Raw genomic sequence first — 23,934 nt, forward strand, 5'->3', positions numbered from 1 at the left:
GAATAGGATGTTAACTGCATAGGAATATGGGGGTTCACTGGGCAGGATCCGCTACCTATAAAGAAGCCACCCTGGACCCCAAGAGGTTGTGATTAGGTTACAAGTCGGTGTGGCCGTGAAGCTATGCTGCAAAGCTAAGCCAGCCAGTGAGAAAGGAGGATGAAAGTCAACTACAAGTAAATACCAAGGGCGGAGCAGCCTTCCCAGAAGGCACCCACAGGTGTCAGTAGAAGCTAGTGAGCACCACACCTCAAACCCCTCTGCTCAAATGGGAGAGGACTGGGGTGCAGCAAAGGGTCCAGGGCTGTCCTGGAGAAATGCCAGACGCCCACCCCTGAGCTGTGGTGGTACCTGGGAAAGGAGTCAGGCTAGCTGGGGTGGGCAGTCTAGAATCAGATTCCCTACTGAGCCAGCTTTCAATTCAGAACTTTAATTCACTTCCAGATTCATGAGTTTCTGATAAAACACTTCTGTCCTGTGTCCATTTCTTTTCCAAAGCTCCCTTTGCCCATATTCTTTCAATGGTATATCTATACAGATACATCAATATATCTGTACAGACACATACACATGAAACTTTTCTGTAAAAAACCTCTGCCTAAGGCCCCTGACCTGACTCACAGGACATCCAGAGACCTCAACTAAATCCCACACTCGCAACTGAGGAGCTTGAGACGTGACATGAGTTACTTGCCCAAGGTCCCATTAACAAGTCAGGGTCAGGGCACCGCCAAACTCTGCAGTCTGGACTAAGAGACAAGAGACACTCCAGGGCCTTGGCCGGGTAGCTGAGTTGGTTAGAGCATTGTCCCAGTATGCCAAGGTTGTAGATTCAATCCCCGGTCAGGGCACATACAAGAATCAACAAATGAATGCATAGATAAGTGGAATAACAAATCTCTCTCTCTCTCTCTCTCTCTCTCTCTCTCTCTCTCTCTCTCATCAATAAATGGATTTTAAATATTAAAAAAGTGACACCCCAAACTCCAGATTCTAAAATCGTATCAGAATGGCTGCAGGGAGTATTTCTTCTATTTGGAAAGAAGTCATAGTCAATTAGTTCCTTGAGGACAATAAGAGCCTCTGTCATTTATGTTTCTATAGGGCAACACTGACATGAGAAAACAATGGCTTAAAAGAATAGACATGCCCAGTGGGCACTTCAGGTGTGTTTATTTAGGTCCCCTACACCACCTGCCGCCATGGGAGGTGCTGCACCAAACTAGAAAAATGGAATGGTGTCTGACTCCTAGCAGGTCCCAATGTCCTGCATGACTGGAGGCTCTGAAGGTCTGTAAGTAGAGACTCTGTCTGTAAGAGAGGCTGTGGTGCTCCAAAATGATAAGCGTAACTTACCGTCAGTCTTTTTGACCTCACTAAAGAAAAAAAAAAATTTGTTATCAACAAAAAGGAAATTTTAATATATCCCAGGGAACGTTTATTCCTATCACAGTGCGTTCTCTCCCTCAATCCTGGGACTCTCCATGCCTCTGTCTCTTTCTGTGACTGTGATCTGTTTGGATTGGTTGCGCACAGTGAACAGGCCTTACACTGTTGTGGGTCTTGGCAGAGATGGTTTTAACGCTGTCGGGGTCCCAGATGACCAGGTCCGCATCGGATCCCACAGCAATGCGGCCTTTCCGGGGGTAAAGGTTGAAAACTTTGGCTGCGTTGGTGCTGGTCACGGCCACAAACTGGTTCTCATCCATCTTCCCAGTGACCTGCAGAGTAGAATACACACACACACACACACACACACACACACACACACCCCAAAAACAGGTCAAGAGGTTGAAGGGTGGACTGCGACTCAGCTATAAAAGTGAACACACTTTTGATACATACGACAACTTGGATATAAGGGCATTATGCTGAGTGAAACAACCAATCTCAAAAGGTCACATACAGTATGATTTCATTTATATACACATTCTTAAAATAACTAAGCTACAGAGAAGGAGAACAGAATAGGAGTGATGAGGGTAGGGATGGGTGTGACTATACATGGGCAGAGTGAGGGGGCTCCTTCTGGTGACAGGGGGCATCTGTACCTTGTTTGCAGTGATGGTCACATGAATCTCCATAGGACAAAAGGACACACACACACACACACACACACACGGCACCATCGTTGATTGCTGGGCTTTGATATCTTACTGTAATTATGTGAGATGCAGCTATTGGGGAAAACCGGAGGAGGGTACGCAGGCCCTCTCTGTCTTCTCTTTGCAACTTCCTCTGAATATAATTATTTCAAAATGAAAAGTTAAAAAAAAAGGTGATGGTGATACAAACGCCTCTTGAGGAAACATCATTAGACTTGAGTGGCTGTCCTTTTCAAAGATACGGCGCAGACCTAGGCTTCTAGTCTAGCCAATCTAGAGGTCTCAGCCCCATGTCTGGGTTTCTGCAGCCAATGACATTTCCTCATGTCCTTCCTGCCCTTTCTCATCTCTACCACGTGTGCTCTATGTCCTTTCAAAAGCAGAATTTGAGGACGTGCCTGCATAGAAAACTACCCTAAAGTAGTAGAAAACTGGGCAAAGGAAATGAGCTGGTATTAAGAGGAAGAGAAAAATATCAATGGTCCATAAGCATATGAAAACATACTCACTCCAATTAGTAACTGAAGGGATTGAATAAAAGACAAATTCACCCATCAAATTAGCCACATTTGGGGGGTTTTGATTATCACACCAATGAGGACCAGGTGGAAGAGACTGAGGGATGTCACACAATGCCGGTGGCACACAGATGGATGCAATCTTCCTGGAAGTAACTTTGGCAATATATATAGCAAAAGCCCAAAAAATATACATATCCTTTGACTCCGCAATACCACTTCTAGAAATTTCTCCTGGAAGCATAATAAAAGATGTGTCCAAGGACAGTCATCCCAATAACAAAACCAGGTTCCCTATGGGAAGCTGAGCACTGGATCAGTCCAGTGGATGGCCTGACAGGACCGAGAGGCTGCCCATTTCTTCAGTGGGGTGGGAGGTGGTTGTTTTGTTAATGTACAATTCAATGACATACCCAGATGCAATTGTACAACTCGATTTCACTGTTCATTTGTATCACCAATAAGGAAAATATTGCTTGGTGATGGTAAGACATAAAAGTACATGACAGCCCTGCCAATGTGGCTCAGCAGTTGAGCATTGACCCACGAACCAAGAGGTCGCTAGCTCAATTCCCAGTCAAGGTACATGCCCAGGTTGCAGGCTTGATCCCCAGTAGGGGGCATGCAGGAGGCAGCCGATCAATGTTTCTCTCTCATGGATGCTTCTATCTCTCTTATCCCTCTCCCCTCCTCTCTCTCTAAAAAATTCAATAAAAACATATATTTTTTTTTTAAAAGTGCTCTGAGGCTTTCCTAATTCTTTGGATTCTGTATGAGAAAAATAAATTTTCACTGCAGGTTCAACTTCTCAGTCACAGCAGCAAACTATTTCCACTTAAAGTGTATATCCAATTTTTCAACTTATAAACATGCAGTTAAAAATCACTTTCAAGACCACTTATGCAGTTACCACCAAACTACTGTCAAAACAGAAATAAACTTTTCCTGCATTAAAAAAAATCAGAAACAACATAAATGTTCAAAGAACATAAAGAATAAAAACAAGTTTTTCAGGTATATTTCAGAATGTGGAGACCTTTTCATGATGTATTGTCTTAATAAAACAGGCCGTGGTGTTTACACACTCACACACACACATATCATATACACACATGTGCACTCTTGCACTGACAAAAAATGGAAAGACAATTGGCCAACATATTAATTGTCATTAAATCTGAAAGATGGTGTCATGAGTAGTTTTTATTCACTTCCATTCTTTCTGGAACAAGGATATATTGTTTGCATAATTTAAAAAATTCATTAGGAAACAAAACCTGTGCTGTTGTTATGTTTTAAAGCACTGAAAATGCAAAAGTCCCAAGACCCTTGAAGGTCAGAGTATGCTCAAAGCAGGCCCGCCACCAGCCTGTAGTTGTCGTGGGTAGAAATGCTGAGCCCAAAGAGCCCTAAAAACACTTTTAAGGACATGGAGTCCATTTCCAAGAATAGAAGGTTAACTGAGAAAGTCACCAGGTCTCTAAGGAAGCTTTTTCCTGACTAATCACAAAAGAGTCACATTTTAAAGACTGTGGGGTATTGTTTTTTTTAGTCTCCACTGATCACAAATGATAATGATAAAAAATGTATATAAAATGTTTAGAAGGAAATGAACTATATAAGGCGAGATCTTGGATTCCCAAACCTAAGAAATATTGTCATACAAATACCAGCTTCTAGAATTTTCTCAACTGCCATTGCAAGGCTGACATGAGACTGATGGCCCTCAGATGAGGAGGCCGGGGAAAGCTGGGGCCAGCCCGGGAGGGAGACCACTGCTCCTTACCACAGCCTTATCCCAGACGACGGACATCCGCTCCTCAGTGCCATTGGTGCCTTCGGGGATCAGGGTGAAGTTGTCCTTTCCGACCGCCTTCTGGGCAGTGTTGAAAGTACAATGGGCACTGCCAGTGACCTGGAGATCTCCACTGGAAGGGAAACAGATGACACCTATTTGTAAGGCATCTTAGGGTGTCACCGCACCACAGTGGAATCCTTTGGATATCGCATTCATCCCTGTCGGCTGGCCCACGTTTTTATTCTAAATTCCCCTCCCCAGAATGGTGCCAAAGTGACAATCCCCTGTTCCCGTTTAGCCAACTGAGTCTGGAGAACACAGGTCTGTCTGCAAGCCTTCTTTTGCCCACCATGCTGTAACCCACCAGGTCAGGTGGGTCTGAGCGAAGACTGAGAATGGAAAGTGTGAACAAGTCGCCAAGACTCACCAGGACAGCAAGGAGTTCAGAAAGTCCGGAGTGGTCGGGTCAGGGCTCAGGGGTGGAGAGGTGACAAAAGCAGCGGCCTTGGCCCAGTTCTTGCTCCAGTAGTGGGAGCCATCAGTTCCCAGGCTGGCGGTGACGGGCTCGCCGTATACCACGGTTCCTGACAAAGAGAACAACGCTGAATACCATGCAATGAGGGAGAAAGGAAACCAGCCTTGTTGGGAGTAGCCACCTGCCCAGCAGCATGTCAAGGACTCTCACCATCCCTTCAGAGAAGGTGCCAGCCGCATCTCACAGGTGAGGACACAGATACCTGAGGCCAAATACCTCACCCACCAAAGGCACCACCTCAATGTGTGTTCCCTCAGAGTTCACCTGGGGACCTTGCTCTTCTAACTCAACACACTCCGTAGGTGATCCCAAACGTTCCACCTCCTACACTGCTCATTCCCAAATCATTAACACTCTCAGACTGCATTCAAGCATCCAGGCCCAAGTGCTGTCTAGACTCCTATTTTTGGGTGATCCATAGCATCTCAAACTTAACCTTACTGCTCATTAAATACTCCCCCTACTCTCCCAACACTTCCCAGACCCCCTCACAGTGTCTAGTTCTAGCTAATGAGCTGAGAGAGGGGATTAGATGTTATACCAAGAAGCTAAAGCATTGAGAGCAAACACAGATCTGCCCAAGAGACAGTGTGGCTCCCTGAGTACCGCCTGAAGGGAACTGCCATTAGCACCCCGAGTCACAGCTGGCTTTGTAAGAGAAACAAAGGACTTTGCAGTACATACTGCGAAATACACTGTAAAGAAAGACTGTCAGTTCCCCCGTGCCCAAATCATGTCCTTCTCTGGCCATTCATGTGCAAGCCAGACAGGTGGGAATCATTCACATCATAGAAAGCCAATGCTTCACTGGCCGAAACCCATCCTTTCCTCCACTGCGTGTCCCATCCCTTAGCTCGTTCTCCCCCAGCTCATTCCAGCAGAGCCTCCCGATCAGAGTTTAGATTTACTTTTGCTTTCCTAACCTTCTTCCCCAGCTCCCATCCCTTCTCCATGACATTCCTGGAGTGATCTCCCTAAGACTGTCCTCCCAGGCCACTCCCTTCAAGAAGTCCTTCAAGGAGCATTTGCCTTTAAGCACAAAAACGAGCTCCTCGAACTCCTCGCTGCCACATCTGATGCAAGCCATTGTCCGGAGGCCTAACAAAGCTTATCTCCCCATTCACGTCATCCAAAACTCAATCCAGTCGCCACTCCAGTACTCCCGTAACCACCCAGTTTGAATTTTTGGACTCTCCCTAGATGGAGATACCCTAACGAACACGACTCTGCCTGCACATAGGAGGCTGAACCAGTAAGTGTGCGTTAGGGTGATCTTTTACTAATGAAAGGCATCGGAGCTGAAAATTGATGCCAGGCCAGCCTTCCCACCTCCAGGAATCCCCTCTCCTCACCTCCTCCTGCCACAGGACTACCCCACCCCCACAGCGGTCCTTCCAGCCCGTCCTCATTCTCCAAACACAGGGTCCTCAGGGCCAAACACTTCTCAGTCAGGAATGTGTCTCCTTCCTCCCACAGCCTTCCCCAGGCCTTACCTCCGGATAACTAAACCACAGGCCCTCTACGCCGCCACCGCTGCAGCGGCCACTCTGAGCTGGCTCCTCCCAGCTGTACCCTCCAGCCTCAGGAATTTCATAAAGAAGTCCCTGTTCAGCCAGCGGCATCAGAGGCCACAGCGGGCAGCTCTCTAGGGGAAATCGGTAACAGTCCTGAAGCAGGAGGGAGGGCTCCACACCTGGGAAGCCTCACCCAGGAGGAAGTCCCCGGAGCCAACGCTCAGAACCCCCTGGCAGGTCTCCTGTGTGCCAGACCTTCTCAAAGCCTCTCAGGCAGAATTCGGTCCGAGGAGCCAGCTGGATGTAAACAGCTCCAGCTCATTCCAAAGTAGAAAAACTCCACACACCGCGAAGGCCCTGGCTGCCACCAAGTCCATTTATGAGATGCAAACAGCTGAGCAGGACCCAGCCGCACGGTTCTCGGGACCTCCGCTCTCCGCTCGGGCTCTTCCCCGCCCGGCTCCGTGCAGCCAGGCCTGGAGCCCTGCTGGCTATTGCCATAGCACAAGGCAGAGGCTGGCACAGGCATCAGGAAAACAAAGGACTCATATCCCAGGTTTTGTTGACATGAAAAAGTTCAAGAGAGCAGAACCACCTGGAGAAAAAAATCCTGGACCACCATAATGTTCCCTGATTTTCCCGTAACTTGCTCCTGCTCATCCTCGGCCTGAATCGGCCCTGCAGTTCTGCTTTGGAAGCCTGAGAGCAAGGAGGGGTTGGCTCCTGAACGCATCCTGAATCCCCCTCACGTGCGTACCCTTGACTGCGGCCTTCATCTCAGTCTGTGACATACAACTGCTGGAGGCGCGGGGCTGGTGCACAGAACATGCACTCACCACGAAAGAATGAACTCGGCCTTCAACCTCTGGAAAACCCAGAAGTGGGTCAGAGCTCCAAGGCCACTGCTGAGCAGCCCTGCCTGAGGCCCAGGCTGAGCCAGGGCTCCTGGGCCGGGGCCAAGCTGACACGGGGGCACTTAGAGGAGAAAGGCAGCTTGAGGTTCATTTCTGCTTTGTCCTTCCTGTTCAGATTCCAAGGGATCCTAAGATGCTGCAGTCTTTTGGTTTATTCCTTTTCTTCAGCCCCTAAGTGCAGGGCAGGAGTTAACCCATCCTAGGGGGCGTGTGGGCCGTGCTGGGTGCTGGGAGCTGCTCCCAGCACCAGGGGGGGCTCCTGTTTGATGGACCTGAGCGAGCCCTGCGGGAGCTTCTGACCCTCAGGCCACAGACCCCACTGAGCTGCCTTCCAGAAACAATCACCACTAATCAGAATAAACCACCATGGGCTCAACTGGCCGATCCGCACTCCTCCACACACACTGCTGAGGCCTTCTTGGCAGAGGTCAGACCTTCCGATGTCCTTCTCCAGGGAACGTCTAAGCTGAAGGATGGGACCCTGAGCTAGCAGCTGGCAGGCTCCCCAGGCCAGCCCGGAGCTGCAGGGCCCGCGGCTGGTGCTGAATCACAAGGGGCTGGGGCCTGAGAGCATTCACGCAGAGTAAATGGGAGGCTGGGCTGTGACAGCGCCCCCATGGACAAGAAGCAGGGCAAACCCAGAGCAGAAACAATGCAAGACTGAGTACATGTATTTCAACACACAACCACAAAAGCACAGTGAAACACTGGCTGGGTCTCTCTCTCTCTCTCTCATCCGAGCCAGGAGCCAACAGCCGGGCCTACCCATGAGTAATCCCATCAGATTCTGGTACCCAGAGGGTTCCAGAGGAAGAGAACCAACGTTCCCTGAATGAGTCTGGGGTTTTGGAATCGTCCCTCTAATCTGATTGGTTTTAAGGGCACTAATGACTCATTTCCACTAGGAAAGAGGGCAACAGGGATGCGCAAAATATCCCCACCACAGACACGCTTACTATTTACTCTAAGAAGTAACGTTTGGGTTGACTGTGTGTTCGATACCTTAGAACATTTTTGTCAAACGGAGTAATCGTGCTAGACCACGTGGTAAAGAAAGGAGGGGCTCGGGAATGCAAGCTCACCGCCCAAGTGCAGCATCTGTGACGGGGGTTCCTGCCTGCCCTGAGGGAGATGCTTATCTGCAGCAGCCTCGGGCCTCAGACGCTGGAACCTGCACAGACTCCCATCCCGCAGTGGCTGCATTACAGTGCAAACAGCATTCCCAAGGTCTGTGTCTGCTGCCAAAGTGAGGGCTTTGTCTGGGAAGGAATTTTTGCCTCCAGACAGCCTTGGGGCTCCAGCTGCAACATCAAGTCTTCCCTGAGTCTCCAAGCCCCCAGGCCAGCCTGCAAATTTCAGACTTGCCAGTGCCTACAACTGCAGGAGATTCCTTAAGACCTCTCTCTCTCTCTCTCTCTCTCTCTCTCTCTCTCTCTCTCTTTCTCTCCCTCCCTCCCTCCCTCCCTCCCTCCTGTTTCTCTGAAGAGCCCTGGCTAACAGATTTCTATGGCATGCACAAGCCAAGTCATGTGCCGCTCTTTGGGTCCAAGACTGCTAGACTGTGATTAGCATGACACTAAGGATCCATCCCCAAGTTGGGGTGGTCCTCCCGGCTCATCCATGACCACATGCTTCTCATTGTGCCTGCGTCATTCCTACTGACCCGCAGGGCAAAGGAAGTCTTGTCTTGGTTTGGGTTCCCAGGGTTTAACGTCCCTCAGCAACCACCAGATGTTGTGAGCATTTCTGCATCTGGGTGGTGGGCTGGGTAAGGAGGAGGCTGGAGAAGATTGTCTGCTGGCTAAGGTCGGGCACTCACTGCCCACACACTGTCATCCACACGCGGGAGGCATCGCGGCCACACAGGATGTCACACGTGGACAAAATACAGCCTGAGGGAGCCACTGCAGAGCAGTCCCAGAGGGGCCCTCAGTGCAGAGGGGGCTGGCCCGGAGTCCCGATCCCGGGTTCGGTTTCTCATAGGATGAATGAGCTGGGGAGCACGATACTCACTTCCACATTTCAGTTTCTCTTCATGCTAGGAGCCTATTAAATCGACCAATGTCCAAGTGCTTTTGAAGAGTAAAAATTGCTCAGGGCAGCCTGGTCCTGGCTGTCCCAGTGGACGGCACAGAGGAGGGAGGAGCAGGTGCAAGGCCGCCTCTGGGGAACAGTGTGGTCGTCGTGGGTCAGGCAGGCATGTGAAAATAGTGTTCATTTATGTTTTTCCTCATATCCTTGCTTTTAGATATAGGACCAGCACATGGGAACCAATCAGAGAAGCAGGTGTAGGGTTAGGATTTTCCAGTAGCGCCCATCTGCAGAGACATGGCGAGTCCTCCCCTGTGGCCTGAGATAGGCAGTGCGTGTCTGTCAACAGTGGCACCTTCCTCTGAACTCTGACCACACATGGCTGCACCTCTTTGGCAGCACTGACCATCTGCCATTGTGACTTTCTGCCCATGTCCCCACCCTGCTGGTGAAGGAGCTGAGGGCTAGGACCATTTTGACCACGGCACAAAGGCCTGAAGTATCACACAGTAAAAGGAAATAGTAGCCCTAGCCAGCTTTGCTCGGTGGTTAGAGCATCAGCCCTTGGACTGAAGGGTCTTGGGTTTGATTCCGGTCAAGGGCATGTACCTCAGTAGCAGGCTCGATCCCCTACCCAGGTCAGGGCATGTGCAGGAGGCAACCAATCAATGTGTCTCTCTCACATCGATATTTCTCTCTCTCTGTCTCTTCCCCTCCCTTCCACTCTCTCTAAAAAGCAATGGGGAGAAAATACCCTCAGGTGAAGATTAACAACAACAACAACGAAAGTACATAGTAAAAGCTCTTGAATGAATGAAAAATCTCTCCAATTTATAGATGAAGAAATGGAGCAGCGGAAAGTTGGCCTCACACTTACCTCCAGGGCCAGAAGAACCCACCTAAAGAAAAGAATCCTTCGTAGAAAACCCTCGCCCAGGTCAGCAGGCATCTTTCTTTGCTTCTCTGACCAGCCCTTCACTCAGCAACCATGTGAGTAGCAGGTATGCGTGTTATACGCACCTTTATGAACAGCGTCTCACTCGAGCATCACTGTCGTGCTGTGCGGTAAGTCACTCTCCCTGCCCTCCCTTGCAGAGGGAAAATGGGGCCTAGAGATGACCCCTCCCCTGCCCAGCATCTCGTGCAAGTGCACAGGGGCCTGGCATCTGTCAGCACAGGAGGTTGATCCCAGAGTGTGAACGCTTATACAGCCTCACGTTGTTGTTCTTCTTGGCCCATATTGTCCCAGACTGTGCTGGGCGTCAGGCTTTAGTTTTACCAGGCTTGTTGAGGAAGTGAACCCCAACAGATACCGACAAGAAGATGGTCACCACATTTCCCATACTAAAATAATCTCAAAGCATCGAGTCCCATATTAACATGGATAGGCATGGCCTGAGGCCAGATATCCCACCACTCGCCAGCCTCGGGGGTCAGTTTGCTCAGCTGCCAAGTAAAGCAAAGTACAATGACCCCTGCCCGGCCACCTCCCAAAGCTGTTACAAGGTCCCAACAAGACAGAAAGAGTCTGAAGAGCCGGCAAAGCCAGCTAGGATTTCCCTTCTTCCTCATAAGCACGGGATGCACTGGAGGGTCCTGGCGGCCGGTCCTTCTGAAGCAAAGGCTTTCCGGACTGCACAGTGAGCGAGAGTCTGAATGCAAGAGCCGCCCTGGGAACCGCAACGCGGGCACAGCTGGGACCCACACCTGGAAGGTTCTAAAACAAACAGACTTACGTAGTCCCTTCTTCGCCCTCACACCCTGATACTCACACAGGATCAAAGTCATAAAGACGACAGAGAGACAGCTCGGGCACCGAGTCTCAGCGCATCAGAACAGGACTGTTTGTATAACAACATTCTCTAGCTCCACATCTTCAAGTGGGGAAACGAAGGCACAGAAAGGAGAAGGGTCTCCAGCGTACCTGCCAGGGCTGGCCCAGACCCGGTCTGGTGAGAGGCCCTCCGCCTCCCTCCTCCTGTGCTAGTCACAGGCTGAGTTCAAAAACAAGGCCTCAGTAGTTAAATTATAGTAAATTGAATGTTTAATTATATTAAAATTACATGAAATGTTTAACTTTTTGTTTCTTATTGTCATCTGAGTACAGTATGGTTATTAAAACAAATGAAATAGGCTGCCGACCAATTCCTCCTTTCAGACACGGTGCCCACTGTGCCCGCGGGGAAGCAGCGGCTGTGACGCGCTGGGCGCTGAGGCTCTCCCACATGCGCCGGCATGTTAGAGGCGGGTGCCTGGTTGACACAGGGCCCTCGTGAGGGAGGGTCGCTCACAGTCACCATCTACCACGTCTCCTAGAAACAATTTACAGCCCATTCTGAGCAGACGAAGTTATTTTAGGTGAATCTTTTATTTCAAAAAGGCAATTCCTTCCAGCTGCCATGAGAGGACGAGCTGCAGGAAGAGGACAAAGTGCCATCCCATCTGATCTGGAGCCTGAGGACAGAGGCCCAGGAGCGCTCCAAGGAGGGCCTTCTGCAAGCCGCCCTCTCTTGGGACCAGCTGACTCCGTGGCCACTCAGCACTTTGATCTAAGTCTTGCCCCAAGTCACCCATCAGTGAAGAAATCCTAGTCCTCCTTATCCATGCAGATCCCATCCCACAGAGAGCTAGAAACCAAGCCTCAAGGTCGGACTGCCCCTTATTAACAGAGAAAGAGGAATGCAGAGAGAAAGGTAAAGCGAAAGGAGAATGAGAAAGAGAGGCCAAGTAGAGATGCGAGACCAGGAGAAAGCAGGGCAGAAATCAAGAGAGAAATGGAGACACAAAGATGGAGAGAGTAACAGAACAAGAAATAAAAGAAATGGAGAAATACGGGACTGGAGAGATCCAGAGAGGCAAAGGGTGGGAACATAATGGGAGGAAGGAAGGAAGGAAGGAAGCAGGGAGAGAGGAAGGACCCTCTTATGATAGTCATGTTCACGTCAGGCCAAGAGCCACCTGTGTCCACTGCGTGCGATCAGGCTCTGTGTGGGCAGCTACCCTCCCAAGCCAGGAACACGTGGTGTGAGCATCCAAACTCGCTGCCAAGGGCAGGTTACAGCCGGGCTCGGCGGCATCCATAATGGATAAGGTGCCCACGGAACAGCTCTGGAAGCTGCACTTAGTAAATTAGTTTCCAATAACTCTCGATGGCCTCCCAGCTTCAGCCCAGACTATATCAACATAATGTACAGGGAGTGACTTGGGCACCAGAAGGCCTGGACATGACATGCCCAGGGCAACACCCCTGCCCCACACCCCCCAGGCTCTCTCACCCAGCGGACAGCACTACCAGCCACAAGGGGAAATGCATTTTGCAACAGAAAGTTGCCCAGAAGGGTGCTGCTGCAGATGGAAAGCGATGCGATCTGTGTACGTGCCTTGTTTATCTAGACTGCATCGAATTAATCCAACCTTCCCAGAGGAGGGGGTGGCAGGGGGAAGTGTGCCTGCCACTGGTGCAGTGCACAGCTTTAAACAGGTGCTGAAGGCCGCGCGGTGGAGCAGGGGAGAAACTGGAGCTCCTGCCTTGCTCCGCTGTAATTAGGTTAATGCTGGCACGTGGTGAAAGCGGAACACTTGGCATGAGGGTCTGGAAAAGGAGCCCTGCTCGCTTCCAAACCGGCCGGCAGCGAGGCAGCCAGCGGCACCTACCCTTTTTCCGGGCCTGGGCGATGACTTCAGCCGCGCTCTTGCTCATCACTTTGGTGATGTACAGGGGGCAGTTGGTCTGGTTGGCGATGGTAATCGAACGATTCACGGCTTCAGCCTCGACCTACAGAAAAGCATCTGAACGTGAGAACCGTCCCCACCCCACAAGCCCATCGTCACCCTCCACCCTGCAAAAAAGGCTAAGTTCCTAAGAGACCACTGTGTCCTCAAGACTCTCCCCTGAGTGGCACCCCAGATGTGACCTGCCCAGTGTCACTCCATGTTGACTGGAGTGGGCAGCATCCCTTCCTGGCCCTTCTGAGGGGTTCTGAGTGTGGTGGGCAGGCCTGCAAAGCCAGCAGCAGCCTGGGAGATGTGCAGCTCTCGGGCCTCACCCACACCCACAGGGCCAGCACCTCTTGGCAGTGAGACGCGAGGTGGTCTTTATGCTTGCTAACATTTGGGGACCACCACGCACAGAAACACTGCTCCCAATGTTAGTACTTCATTCCAGCTGCGTGGTCTGGAGTCAAGACCCTCATTGATGTGATCATGTGGGCTGGGCTTCTGTACGATGCTCACAGAGGAAGCCAGCGCTGACGAAGGGACAATGCGGCCTCACAGGGCCCTGGGGATGGAGCAGGCAGCATCTGTGCAAACCAAAGTCCCTCTGTGTGTGGACCATGGCCGTGGCCAGCCACAGGCTGGTACGACCTTCAGCACAAGCAGGGAAAGAGCTGCTCTAATTAATAACGTGATGCTTTAAACCTGATGCTTCAATGGATGAAAATTCAAAGACCCCATGCGATGACTGCTAAACCTGATCAGATAAGCCTACTTAGAACAAATTATATCTTACAGAGGAATCAGCCATGAGTTTAGAAAGGGCAACTGAAAAAACAAGTGAAGCTGTGAAACAACGGTGTCAGAAAGGCTTTTACTCCCTCCCAAATCTGGGCCAAAGGCTGCGGCTTGATCTCCTTGAGGTACTCGGCTCCCTGAAGCCTCCATTGCCCATCCTCAGCCGTTCCCAACGTAATGCCCAGTGCACAACAAGTGCTTGAAAATGTTTACTGAGCAAATAACTGGCTTCCTTCTATGTTCATGGTTAAAGCGAGGCTGTTCCATAAAGAGCTGTGATTTTCTTCACAAGAAATGACTGAACTCCTAACTGAGCCATCTGAGCTAACCAAGCCCCACAGGAGCTTGGCCAAGAGCTGAGGCACTATAATTGCATTAACCGGTAATCTAATTTAATAACCTAAGACAACACTCACATTTGGCCTTTCAGGCATCAGATATGTGAAGAGAGATGTCGAGAACTCTAAAGGCAAACCAAATGGCTCTTGAAAAAGCTCATTAAACATCCAAATGTTTTTAATTCCTGGAATAGCTAACCGACCAGCTCTCTCTTTCTCCTTGGCTCCAGTTACAACCAAAGTGCCTCTGGCTCAGGCAGCACACAGGACAGACGTCCTCCATCTCTGTGGTCACCTCACAAGTCTGCAGAGTAGCCCAGATGGTGTGGCTCATTGGTTGAACATCGACCTATGAACCAGGAGGTCATGGTTCGATTCCTGGTCACATGCCCAGGTCCCCACGGGTTCCATCCCTAGTGGGAAAGGGGTAAGGGGGAGGTGTGCAGGAAGTAGCTGATCAATGATTCTCTTTCATCATTGATGTTTCTATCTCCCTCTCCCTTCCTCTCTGAAATCATTAAAAATGCGTATTTTTAAAAAAATGTCTGCAGAGTAAAAAGGACTCCCCTAGAATCCTCATCGCTTCCTGGGGGTGCCAGTGACTTCCCAATTCACTGTCCCAACCCAGACACTCGAAAGTGAACAGAGGCACTATTCATAACTGCAGGGAGCAATGGGTGGGGACTGGGCTGTCCCGAGTGCACTGGAATGAGTAATCATCCTAATTAGGGAGTAAATGGAGCAAAAGTGCCAGTTCTATCAGGGCCCTGCCCAAGAGGACTGGCTTCCAGGAAGCCTGGCTTTGGTTTGGAGAATCCGGGTCCCAGGGTCCCGTGGGGATTTGCTCACCCGCTGTGAGGTTCTGACCCCGCCTCCCCCACCCTCGCACAGGCCTGGAATGAGGGCAGAGGCCAGACTACAAGATTACCTCGTGGAGAGAGAAGGTCATTTAAACAAGTCCCCAGGCTGCACCCAGAACCATGAAAGAATCCACATTTCACCCTTCTATGTGTATAGCTGTGTGCCTGACATGCAGCATAAACTGTCTCACACACACCGAGCTCTGCTTTAAATACTATTGCTTTAAAACATTACGAAAATAGTATTAAAATTAGAAATAAAAACTATTGTCTCACTATAGAGCTCTCAGAAATTGGGGGGTCACTAGCCTTGTTTTCTGATTTTAAAAATGAGCATGCCTCCTTGGCCAGCATGCTCAGTGGTTAGAGCATCGACTGCATACCAGAGGGTCTCAGGTTTGATTCCTGGTCAAGGACATGTACCTGGGTTGCAGGTTCGATCCCCTGCCCTGGTCAGGCCACATGGGAGAGGCAACCAATTGCTGTTTCTCTCTCTCCTCCTCCTCCCTTCCATCTGCTCGCTCTTAAAAAATAATAATAATAATGGAGAAGATATCCTTTGGTGAGGATTAATAAAATAAAATTTAAAAATGCAACATCCCTAGGTCCAGAGAGAAAAGCAAACTATATAGGAACACAGTGTCAGTACACACAGCAGTGTTAATACATACACCATCCACAGGACACAGTGTCAGCACACACAGCAGGGTTCATACATACACCATCCACAGGACACAGTGTCAGCACACACAGCAGGGTTCATACACACACCAGCCCCAGGACACAGTGTCAGTACACACAGCAGTGTTAATACACACACCATCCACAGGACACAGTGTCAGCACACACAGCAGTGTTAATACACACACCAGCCCCAGGACACAGTGTCAGTACACACAGCAGTGTTAATACACACACCAGCCCCAGGACACAGTGTCAGCACACACAGCAGGGTTCATACACACACCAGCCCCAGGACACAGTGTCAGCACACACAGCAGTGTTAATACACACACCATCCACAGGACACAGTGTCAGCACACACAGCAGTGTTAATACACACACCAGCCCCAGGACACAGTGTCAGTACACACAGCAGTGTTAATACATACACCAGCCCCAGGACACAGTGTCAGTACACACAGCAGTGTTAATACACACACCATCCACAGGACACAGTGTCAGCACACACAGCAGTGTTAATACACACACCAGCCCCAGGACACAGTGTCAGTACACACAGCAGTGTTAATACACACACCAGCCCCAGGACACAGTGTCAGCACACACAGCAGTGTTAATACACACACCAGCCCCAGGACACAGTGTCAGTACACACAGCAGTGTTAATACACACACCATCCACAGGACACAGTGTCAGCACACACAGCAGTGTTAATACACACACCAGCCCCAGGACACAGTGTCAGTACACACAGCAGTGTTAATACACACCATCCACAGGACACAGTGTCAGCACACACAGCAGTGTTAATACATACACCAGCCCCAGGACACAGTGTCAGCACACACAGCAGTGTTAATACACACACCAGCCCCAGGACACAGTGTCAGTACACACAGCAGTGTTAATACATACACCAGCCCCAGGACACACAGGTCACAGGTCAGTACACACAACAGGGTTCATACACACACCAGCCCCAGGACACACAGGTCAGTGCCAGCATGCCCTTCATGGCTCAGTCCCCAGCCGTCTGCGTAGCCCACAAGGCCGTTAGAAAGTTCCTTTCAGTAAGGAATTCTTCATCGCCCTCACCTCCGAGCCCCACTCTCTTCCCAGAGCCAGTCTGTCCCTCTTCCTCCCTTTCACAGGGGTCATGTTCTCCTTCATCTCGCTGCCCCCACGGGCCGCAGTCCTACTCCGTGCTGGGACACCTTTGATGGATACTAGATTTCTGCATTCTCTGCGTCTCCCTTCCAACCTTCTCCGCGGCAAACGGCCAGCCGTGCTGGCAGCCTCCCTGGGTGGCGGGGAGAGCAGCAGAGGCAAGGACCGCTCTGGGGCAGTCCAGCGCAGGTCACGGACTTGCGGAGCGACATTCTCGTAGGCTCTGAACCGCTGTGTCCGATGGATGGGCAGCATCGCCCCAGCTGAACTGTGCATGAAGTTCAGTCCCCTCAGAATGGCTCCACATTTTACCGCTCGTGTAGGGCTTAATGCACAACAGACCCCTGGGGACAAACTGAAAATTGCCACCAGTAGCGGAGGGAGAAGGCGTGGGACGTGCTGGCAGCTGTCCTTAGGGAGCACGAGTCCTGGGCCTGGCAGAGGGCAGGGCCTCTGAACCCGCTGAGAAGAGCGGGCAGAAGAAAGCCCCCGACAGCAGCCCCTCGGGAGATGAGAGGTCGCCCCAAGGAGCCAAGAGCTCCCCATGTCGGAGCGTTCTGCCAGCCCCCAGAAAAGCCTTCGCGCCCCACTGCTGTGGACTCTGAAACACTCAAAGCAGCAGCTGCTACAAGAGACGTCTCCGTGCCAACCAGGACAATGGCCTTGATTTTGTGGTCAAAATGGCAACCGGAACAGCGCTCCTCCCGTAGCTCCGGCCTGTCCAGTGAACCCAGGGCGGGCTTTGCGTTCTGATTGGGGTTTGCAGGGATCTGGGGACGCAGAGCAGACAGCAGGGAGAAGGGGAAGCAAGCCCCACCAAGACTGTCAATTTAAACAAGCACAGGGCTCCCAGAATGGCCTCCTGGAACAGGGAGAGCGGCGTGCTCTCTCAGGGCCAGCTCCTTCCTGCCACCTGCACAGGTAGTTGGGACGGGGTGAGAGCAGCTCTGCAGCCAACCAGTGGGATGGGGGTGAGAGGAAACTGTGTAACTAAGCCCAGCCCAGGTGTCACCACCTGGTGACAAGGGCCACTGGCTCGAGGCTGAGCTGGGGCTCCGCAGGCACGGCTGGGGGTTGGTGCAGAACAGGAGGGTGTTGCTGGGGAGCAGGCAGACACTGCATCTTCCGCTCTCTGACACGGGGCAGCCACAACATCCCACCACCGACCGTGGTGTCTTTATATGAGAGACACGCAGCTCACAAAGGCTCTGCCGCACACAAGCAGTGGAATACGAATGGGTTCCCTGGATAACGCTGTGCAGTCTGCATGAATGGCGCCCCTGCAGTTGTGTGAAGGAGGGTCTTTGTGTCTCTCACAGAACCACCACCAAACGTGAACTGTTACGACGGGGTCTGGTGCCTCTGGGGACCCAGTAAATGCTGTCTCTGATGGGGCTTCTGAGGGGAAGAAAGCACTATGAGAGCCATGCCATCCCATGCCTCTCCTGGGCCTTGCAGCTCAGAGACCTTGCCCCAAACTGTGTAGGACCGAATGCAGGCCCAACCAATATAAGGAGGATGGAGCTGAGGGCCACCGTGGCCTATGCCAGCCTTCCCTCCCCAACAGGTTTATCCCAGGAAATTTGATTACAATGGTCACCGAGGCCAGCTGTGAAGAGAAAACAAACCCACAGACAGGAATCTTCAGGGTGTCTGTGCAAGTAAGATCATCTCTACGCATGTGTGTATATGTGCCTATGTATTTTGCAATGTGTCAATGTGTATGTACATGTGTACAAGAGTGTGCATGTGTACGTGTGTGCACTTGTATCTGAACATGTGTATGTGTGCATGCTTGTGCATAAAACCAGCCCAGCCTCAGGTGCTCTTAGCATCAGCTACTGAGATGGTCTCAGCTACTGTCTCCCTCTCTCCTCCCGAATCCTGTCCGCCAGCCAGTCACGGCACGGGGTTCCCGCAGCTAATATAGGGGCCTAAAGAGGTCACCTGCAGCCTCTCTCACCCTCGTGATGGCTCCGACTCACGCCTTCAGCTTTCAGCACACCTGGGCAGGTTGGATGGTTAGGAAAGGCCCTCTGTCCCATGGCCTGGAGAGGAGCATACAATACTGAAAATTCCACAGCTTCCGCCTTCATGTGGGGAGGAAAATGTCCTCAGTGCTGAAGGTGTCTTAGTGTGTGTGCGTCTGTGTGTCTGTGACTATGTCCATCTCTACCTGTCTGTGTGTGATTCTGTGTCTGTGTGTGTATCCGTGTGTGTGTCTATATCTATGTGTGTATCTTTGTGTGTGACTGTGAGTTTGCAGTAGGAAGGGCAAAACAAGGAAGTAGAAGCACTCACATTCTAAGTGGCTTCCACCTTCACCTTTTCTGCCTTACATCCTTTCTGCCTGTCCAGCCTCACTCCTTCCCCACGCCTGAGAGAAAAAGGCTGTGGGTGCCGTGCCGTCTCCCCTCCACGCACACCAGCACCTTTGATTCAGACCTTGAGAATCCCTTTTCATTCTGGGGGGGCACCCAGGGGCCCTCACGTGCACACCCCCCATACTCAGCGGGAACACCCTAGTTCTAAAGTTCTGAGATTTGGGGGCCCTGCTCCCATTCATACTCCTCTTGTCAAGCTTCTCTCCACCTGTTTCTGGAGGTAAAAACCAAATTTATGCCAATATCCAGTTTCCTGATGATTTTATCTGCCTTTCTCTGCACCCATTCCTTTTCCATCTAATTTCCAATAAAAAGGAAGTCTGTTCATTTCCAGGAGACTCCCCAGAACTCCCTTTGCTCAGAGCCAGGTCCTCAAACACCTGACCTTGAAGTTTTCATTAAGGAGCCAACTCCTGAGAAGGACTGAAAGGCCACACATTCTACTTTAGAGAAACTGATTCTCCATCACATACGGTACGATGTGGGCACCCCACCCCCGGTAACTTACAAGCCTCACCATCCAAGTCAGCAACTCTCAGCCTTGGTGCCAGCGGGGCCCCTGCTCTTCATTTCCCTCCCCTACTTTGAAAAATTCGGCCTACCCACCCTGCTGGTCACCCTGGGCAGACTTGCCATGGGAAACACACAGCTCTCTTATGCTTTCGATACTTAGAGGAGCTTTAGATCCCCGTGACTAATGCTTGGTGACTGGTGAGATTCCAGAGGCCCCAAGATCTGAACCACGAAACCCAGATTGCAGGACGCTGATTAAAAGCTTTGTGCCCCCCAGAAAGGGCTGGAGAATCCGAGCGGAGAAAGGCGTCTTCAGGCTAAACAAGCCACACTGCTCTACGCCTCGGCTCAGCCTCCCCCTGCACTTTGCCTGAGTGGACACGCGGGTAACCTGAGACGTCCACGACCAAACCAGCCTCGCAGAAGCCCCAGCTCTGCAGGCAGGAGGTGGCCGGCTCTGGCAGCCCAGGGACACGCGGGACCTCCACTGCATTCAGCAGGTGCTCACCTCCTCAGGCCGGCTCAGCACGTGTCCCTCGGGGCCTGTGATGCCCAGGTCCAGGATCCGCTGCTGCTCCTGCAATGTTTAAAGAAAGCCAGGCCGTCAGGGATTGCTGTGTGTGTCCACGTGCACGTGTGTGTCTCTGTGTGGGACTGCAGGTGGCTCTGACTGCTAGGGACCTGGGCAGTTACCCAGGCAAGATGTAAACATGGCGCTGCTGACCACCTGGCCCTCATGCCAAGACCCCATGAAGAGAAAGGCTCACTACCCGATTCCCAGCCCTGCCTGAGCTATGACAGGCCAATCGCAGCCTCCCGAATGCACGCAGCTGCTCCCTGGGATGCTAAGGGTAAAATGTCTGCACGTGGGGGCCAGGGCCACCCCACACAGACAGCTGCACCCCAGCACCGAGAGAATGCCCATGTCTGTGGAAAGGGAGCAGGCTGTGTGTCCTACGGAACACACCACAAGGCGCCCGTGGCACGCGCTGCGTGAGGCGAGCACAGCACCCAGGATGGCTCCATCAGGTCCCCTGCTTCTCCTGGGGCTGAGCTACAGATACCATCGCTTCTCAAGCCCGCCTCTCGCCCTGCGGCTCATGCAGAAAGAAATGGTGGGGAGGAAGGCACAGTACCTCCGCAATGATGTCGCCGTTCTCTGCGTGGACTTGGGCGATGGCACCAATGTCCCGGATCACGCTCAGGACTTCATAGATCTGAGGAGGGAGTTGGGGTCAGAGACAGGGACCTCCAGCTTCCTGTTCACCAGCACAACCCTGTCCCCGACGGCCACAGGGGCCAGAAATGGCACCCATTTCCTTGGGGCTTCTACAAGCTGGTGTTTTTACAGACCCAGAGGGCCATGCTTCTGTCCCGCGTGGGACAGAGCAGAACCTCCAGTAATTAGCAGAGGCAGAGTAACCGAACAGGATGGGAACTGGGAGTAAGAAGCTCAGAGGAGACGCCAGGCTCTGCGCACACTCTCAGCCACGTGGTCCCTCAGCGTGCTGACTGCAGAGCCGGGTAGAACACCAGTCCTGGTTCACAGCCTCCCTAAAGGTGAAGTGAGAGCCAGGACTTGGTCCACCAGCCATTTCCCCTGAAGCTAAGGGATGTGCATACACTCGAGGCAGCTTTCAAGACCACAGCCGTGGCCAAATGTACCGAATGCCAGTGATCTGCTGAGAAAAGCCCACGTTTCTTACCTGGGAATCCGTCAGCTGGAAGCGATCTTTGAAAGCCATGTACACGAGGAAGGAATTTACCCCTGGAGGACAGACAAAATAGACAGACAAAATGCATAACTATTACAGGCCATCCAAATAATCTGGAAGGGAATAAAAAAGTTACAATATTATGTGTATGTGTATATATACAGTGTAGGCAAAAGTAGGTTCACAGTGGTGAGTATGGAAAAAGACATACAGGATATGATTATTACATTATCACAATAGCTTGTTAACTGTGTGTATGCTGTACTCACAACTGGAAACCTACTTTTGTCCCCCACCCCCACATCATGCAGAGAGAAAGAGAGACAGATGGAGGCACAGAGAGAATGATAATGCAAATGAGGCAAAATATAAACAACTGGTAAATCTGGGAATAAGGTGGGAAAGTTCTTTTTAGTATTCTTACAATTTTCCTCTAAGTTTAAAACTCTACCAAAATTAAAAGTTGCTGTTATTTGTACAACCATACACTCACACAGCAGCATTATTCCAATACCAACGAGTGAAGCAACCCAAGTGTCCCCTGACAGATGAATGGATAAACACAATGTGGCACAGCCATCTAATGGACTATTACTCAGGCTCAAGCGGGATAGTAAGAAGCTAGGACAACTCCTTGGCGAGTAAAGTGGGGACACAACACACAGCTGAACAAACTGGCCGAGCAATTCCGAGCAGATACAGAAGGTCACTTTCTAAAGACAACACCTAGGTCTTAGTTGTATGTCAGCTCCAGGCCCAGAAAAGCAGCAAAACCAGGTGGGTGACACCAGGGCCAGCTGCAATGACTATTGACCCCTGTCCTGGCACTGGCCAACCAGTGGAGGCCAGGACAGAGCACACCTGGAAAAGCTGATGAATATTTTATTGAGATCTTCCCCTAAGATCTGCCCTAAACCCTCAAAACAAAGGAGCCAGCCCGCCCTCTGGGAGTACCTTCCTCCTCCACCTCCCCCACAGGCGTGCATCTCCTAAACTCTAAGAGTCCCCAAGAGATTTTCGACCACGGGAGCAATGGGCAGTGGCAGCTCATCCCAGGTTAACCCCCTGAACCTGTCCCCAAGGCCCCCTTTTCTGTGACTGCAGTGAGCTGATTGCAACCCCACCTCAGCTCATTTCTTCCTGTAACAATTTTAGAGAATCGAAGCAGCCCCGCATAGACTCCCTCCTGTTGCTTCTTCTGTTCTAAACCTTTCCTTGTTTCACTGTCCCCAGAGATAACAAACATACTCTCACAATCACCTGGAGTCCTGTTGTGAAATCTTTTTTGCACCAAGTCAAGAACCCACACACTACCAGCGCCTGAGGCAGACCCAGTCTGAGCCGGTCCCTTTTCCGGTAACATTCTGACACATGCCACAAACATGGATCAACCCTGAGGGTATTATGCTCAGTGAAATGAGCCAGTCACAAAAGGACAAATACTGCAGGATTCCACTTACATGTCAAATTCACAGAGACAGGAAGTAGAATGGCAGAAAATGGGGGTTGCCAAGGGCTGGCGGGAGGGAGAATGGGGAATTATTGTTTAATGAGAACAGAGTTTCCATTTGGAAAGGTGAAAAGTTCCAGGGGGGGGAGGGGGGGTAGTGGGGATGGTTGCTCAACAATGTAAATGTACTTAATGCCACAAACAGTACATTTACCATGGTTAAGGTGGTAAATTTTATGTTATGCTGTGTTTTACCGCAATTAAAAGTTAATAAGTTTTCCCAACTTTTGTGACTTTAACAAGGCAATGAAATAGAAGACCTTATTGATGAAGATCTATAATAGAAGTCTTTTCTGTGGTAAACAGACTGCCCTCCATGCTGCTGACTTTAAGAAAAGGTCCTTGAGTGTGACAAGCATATGTTGCCGTTCTCATCCTGGTATTTTAGAGTTCTTGCCTCCCTAGTGCGAGAACAAATATCCCTGCCCAGATGGTAAACAACTGTATTGACAACCTCATAGCCTTGGAGCTTAACCCAGGGGTGCTGGTGGCAGTGCTGTGAGCTGCCTAAATTCAAGGCTCAGGACATCTCAGCCCTCCTCTGTTGCCAGGAAACAGTTGTTATGGTAACTCTCTTGGTTGAGTTAGACTGGATTCATTTATAAGTATCAAAAGTTAAATCTTGGCATTCTCAAAAGTGAGAAAGATCAAGGGTTAGCTACTTCCTGTTATGCTGGGCCTTCATGGTAGAAAGAATCTTAGGATATCTAGTACAAAACCCTCCTGTGAGAGTCTTTTTTATTTTTTATTGAAATTCAGAAAATTTAAGTGATTTGCCCAAGGTCACACAGCTAATTTGTGGAAGAGCAAAGCAATAAACCCAAGATTCTAGATT

General features: G+C 50.8%; 1 protein-coding gene across 3 annotated transcripts in view; it reads right to left on the bottom strand.

The window, feature by feature from the left end:
• Positions 1-23,934, bottom strand: part of DPYSL2 (dihydropyrimidinase like 2) — a 105,709-nt gene that overhangs the window by 9,120 nt on the left and 72,655 nt on the right. For all 3 annotated transcript variants that reach the window (XM_059695935.1, XM_059695936.1, XM_059695937.1), the window contains 7 exons: positions 21,581-21,642; positions 21,011-21,091; positions 20,383-20,451; positions 13,070-13,190; positions 4,849-5,005; positions 4,410-4,551; positions 1,551-1,721 (listed from right to left, as the gene is read on the bottom strand). In XM_059695935.1, the coding sequence (XP_059551918.1) occupies positions 1,551-1,721; positions 4,410-4,551; positions 4,849-5,005; positions 13,070-13,190; positions 20,383-20,451; positions 21,011-21,091; positions 21,581-21,642 (803 nt within the window). The remainder of the gene's footprint in view (positions 1-1,550; positions 1,722-4,409; positions 4,552-4,848; positions 5,006-13,069; positions 13,191-20,382; positions 20,452-21,010; positions 21,092-21,580; positions 21,643-23,934) is intronic.

This window comes from Myotis daubentonii, chromosome 5, assembly GCF_963259705.1.
Source record: "Myotis daubentonii chromosome 5, mMyoDau2.1, whole genome shotgun sequence".
NCBI lineage: Eukaryota > Metazoa > Chordata > Mammalia > Chiroptera > Vespertilionidae > Myotis > Myotis daubentonii.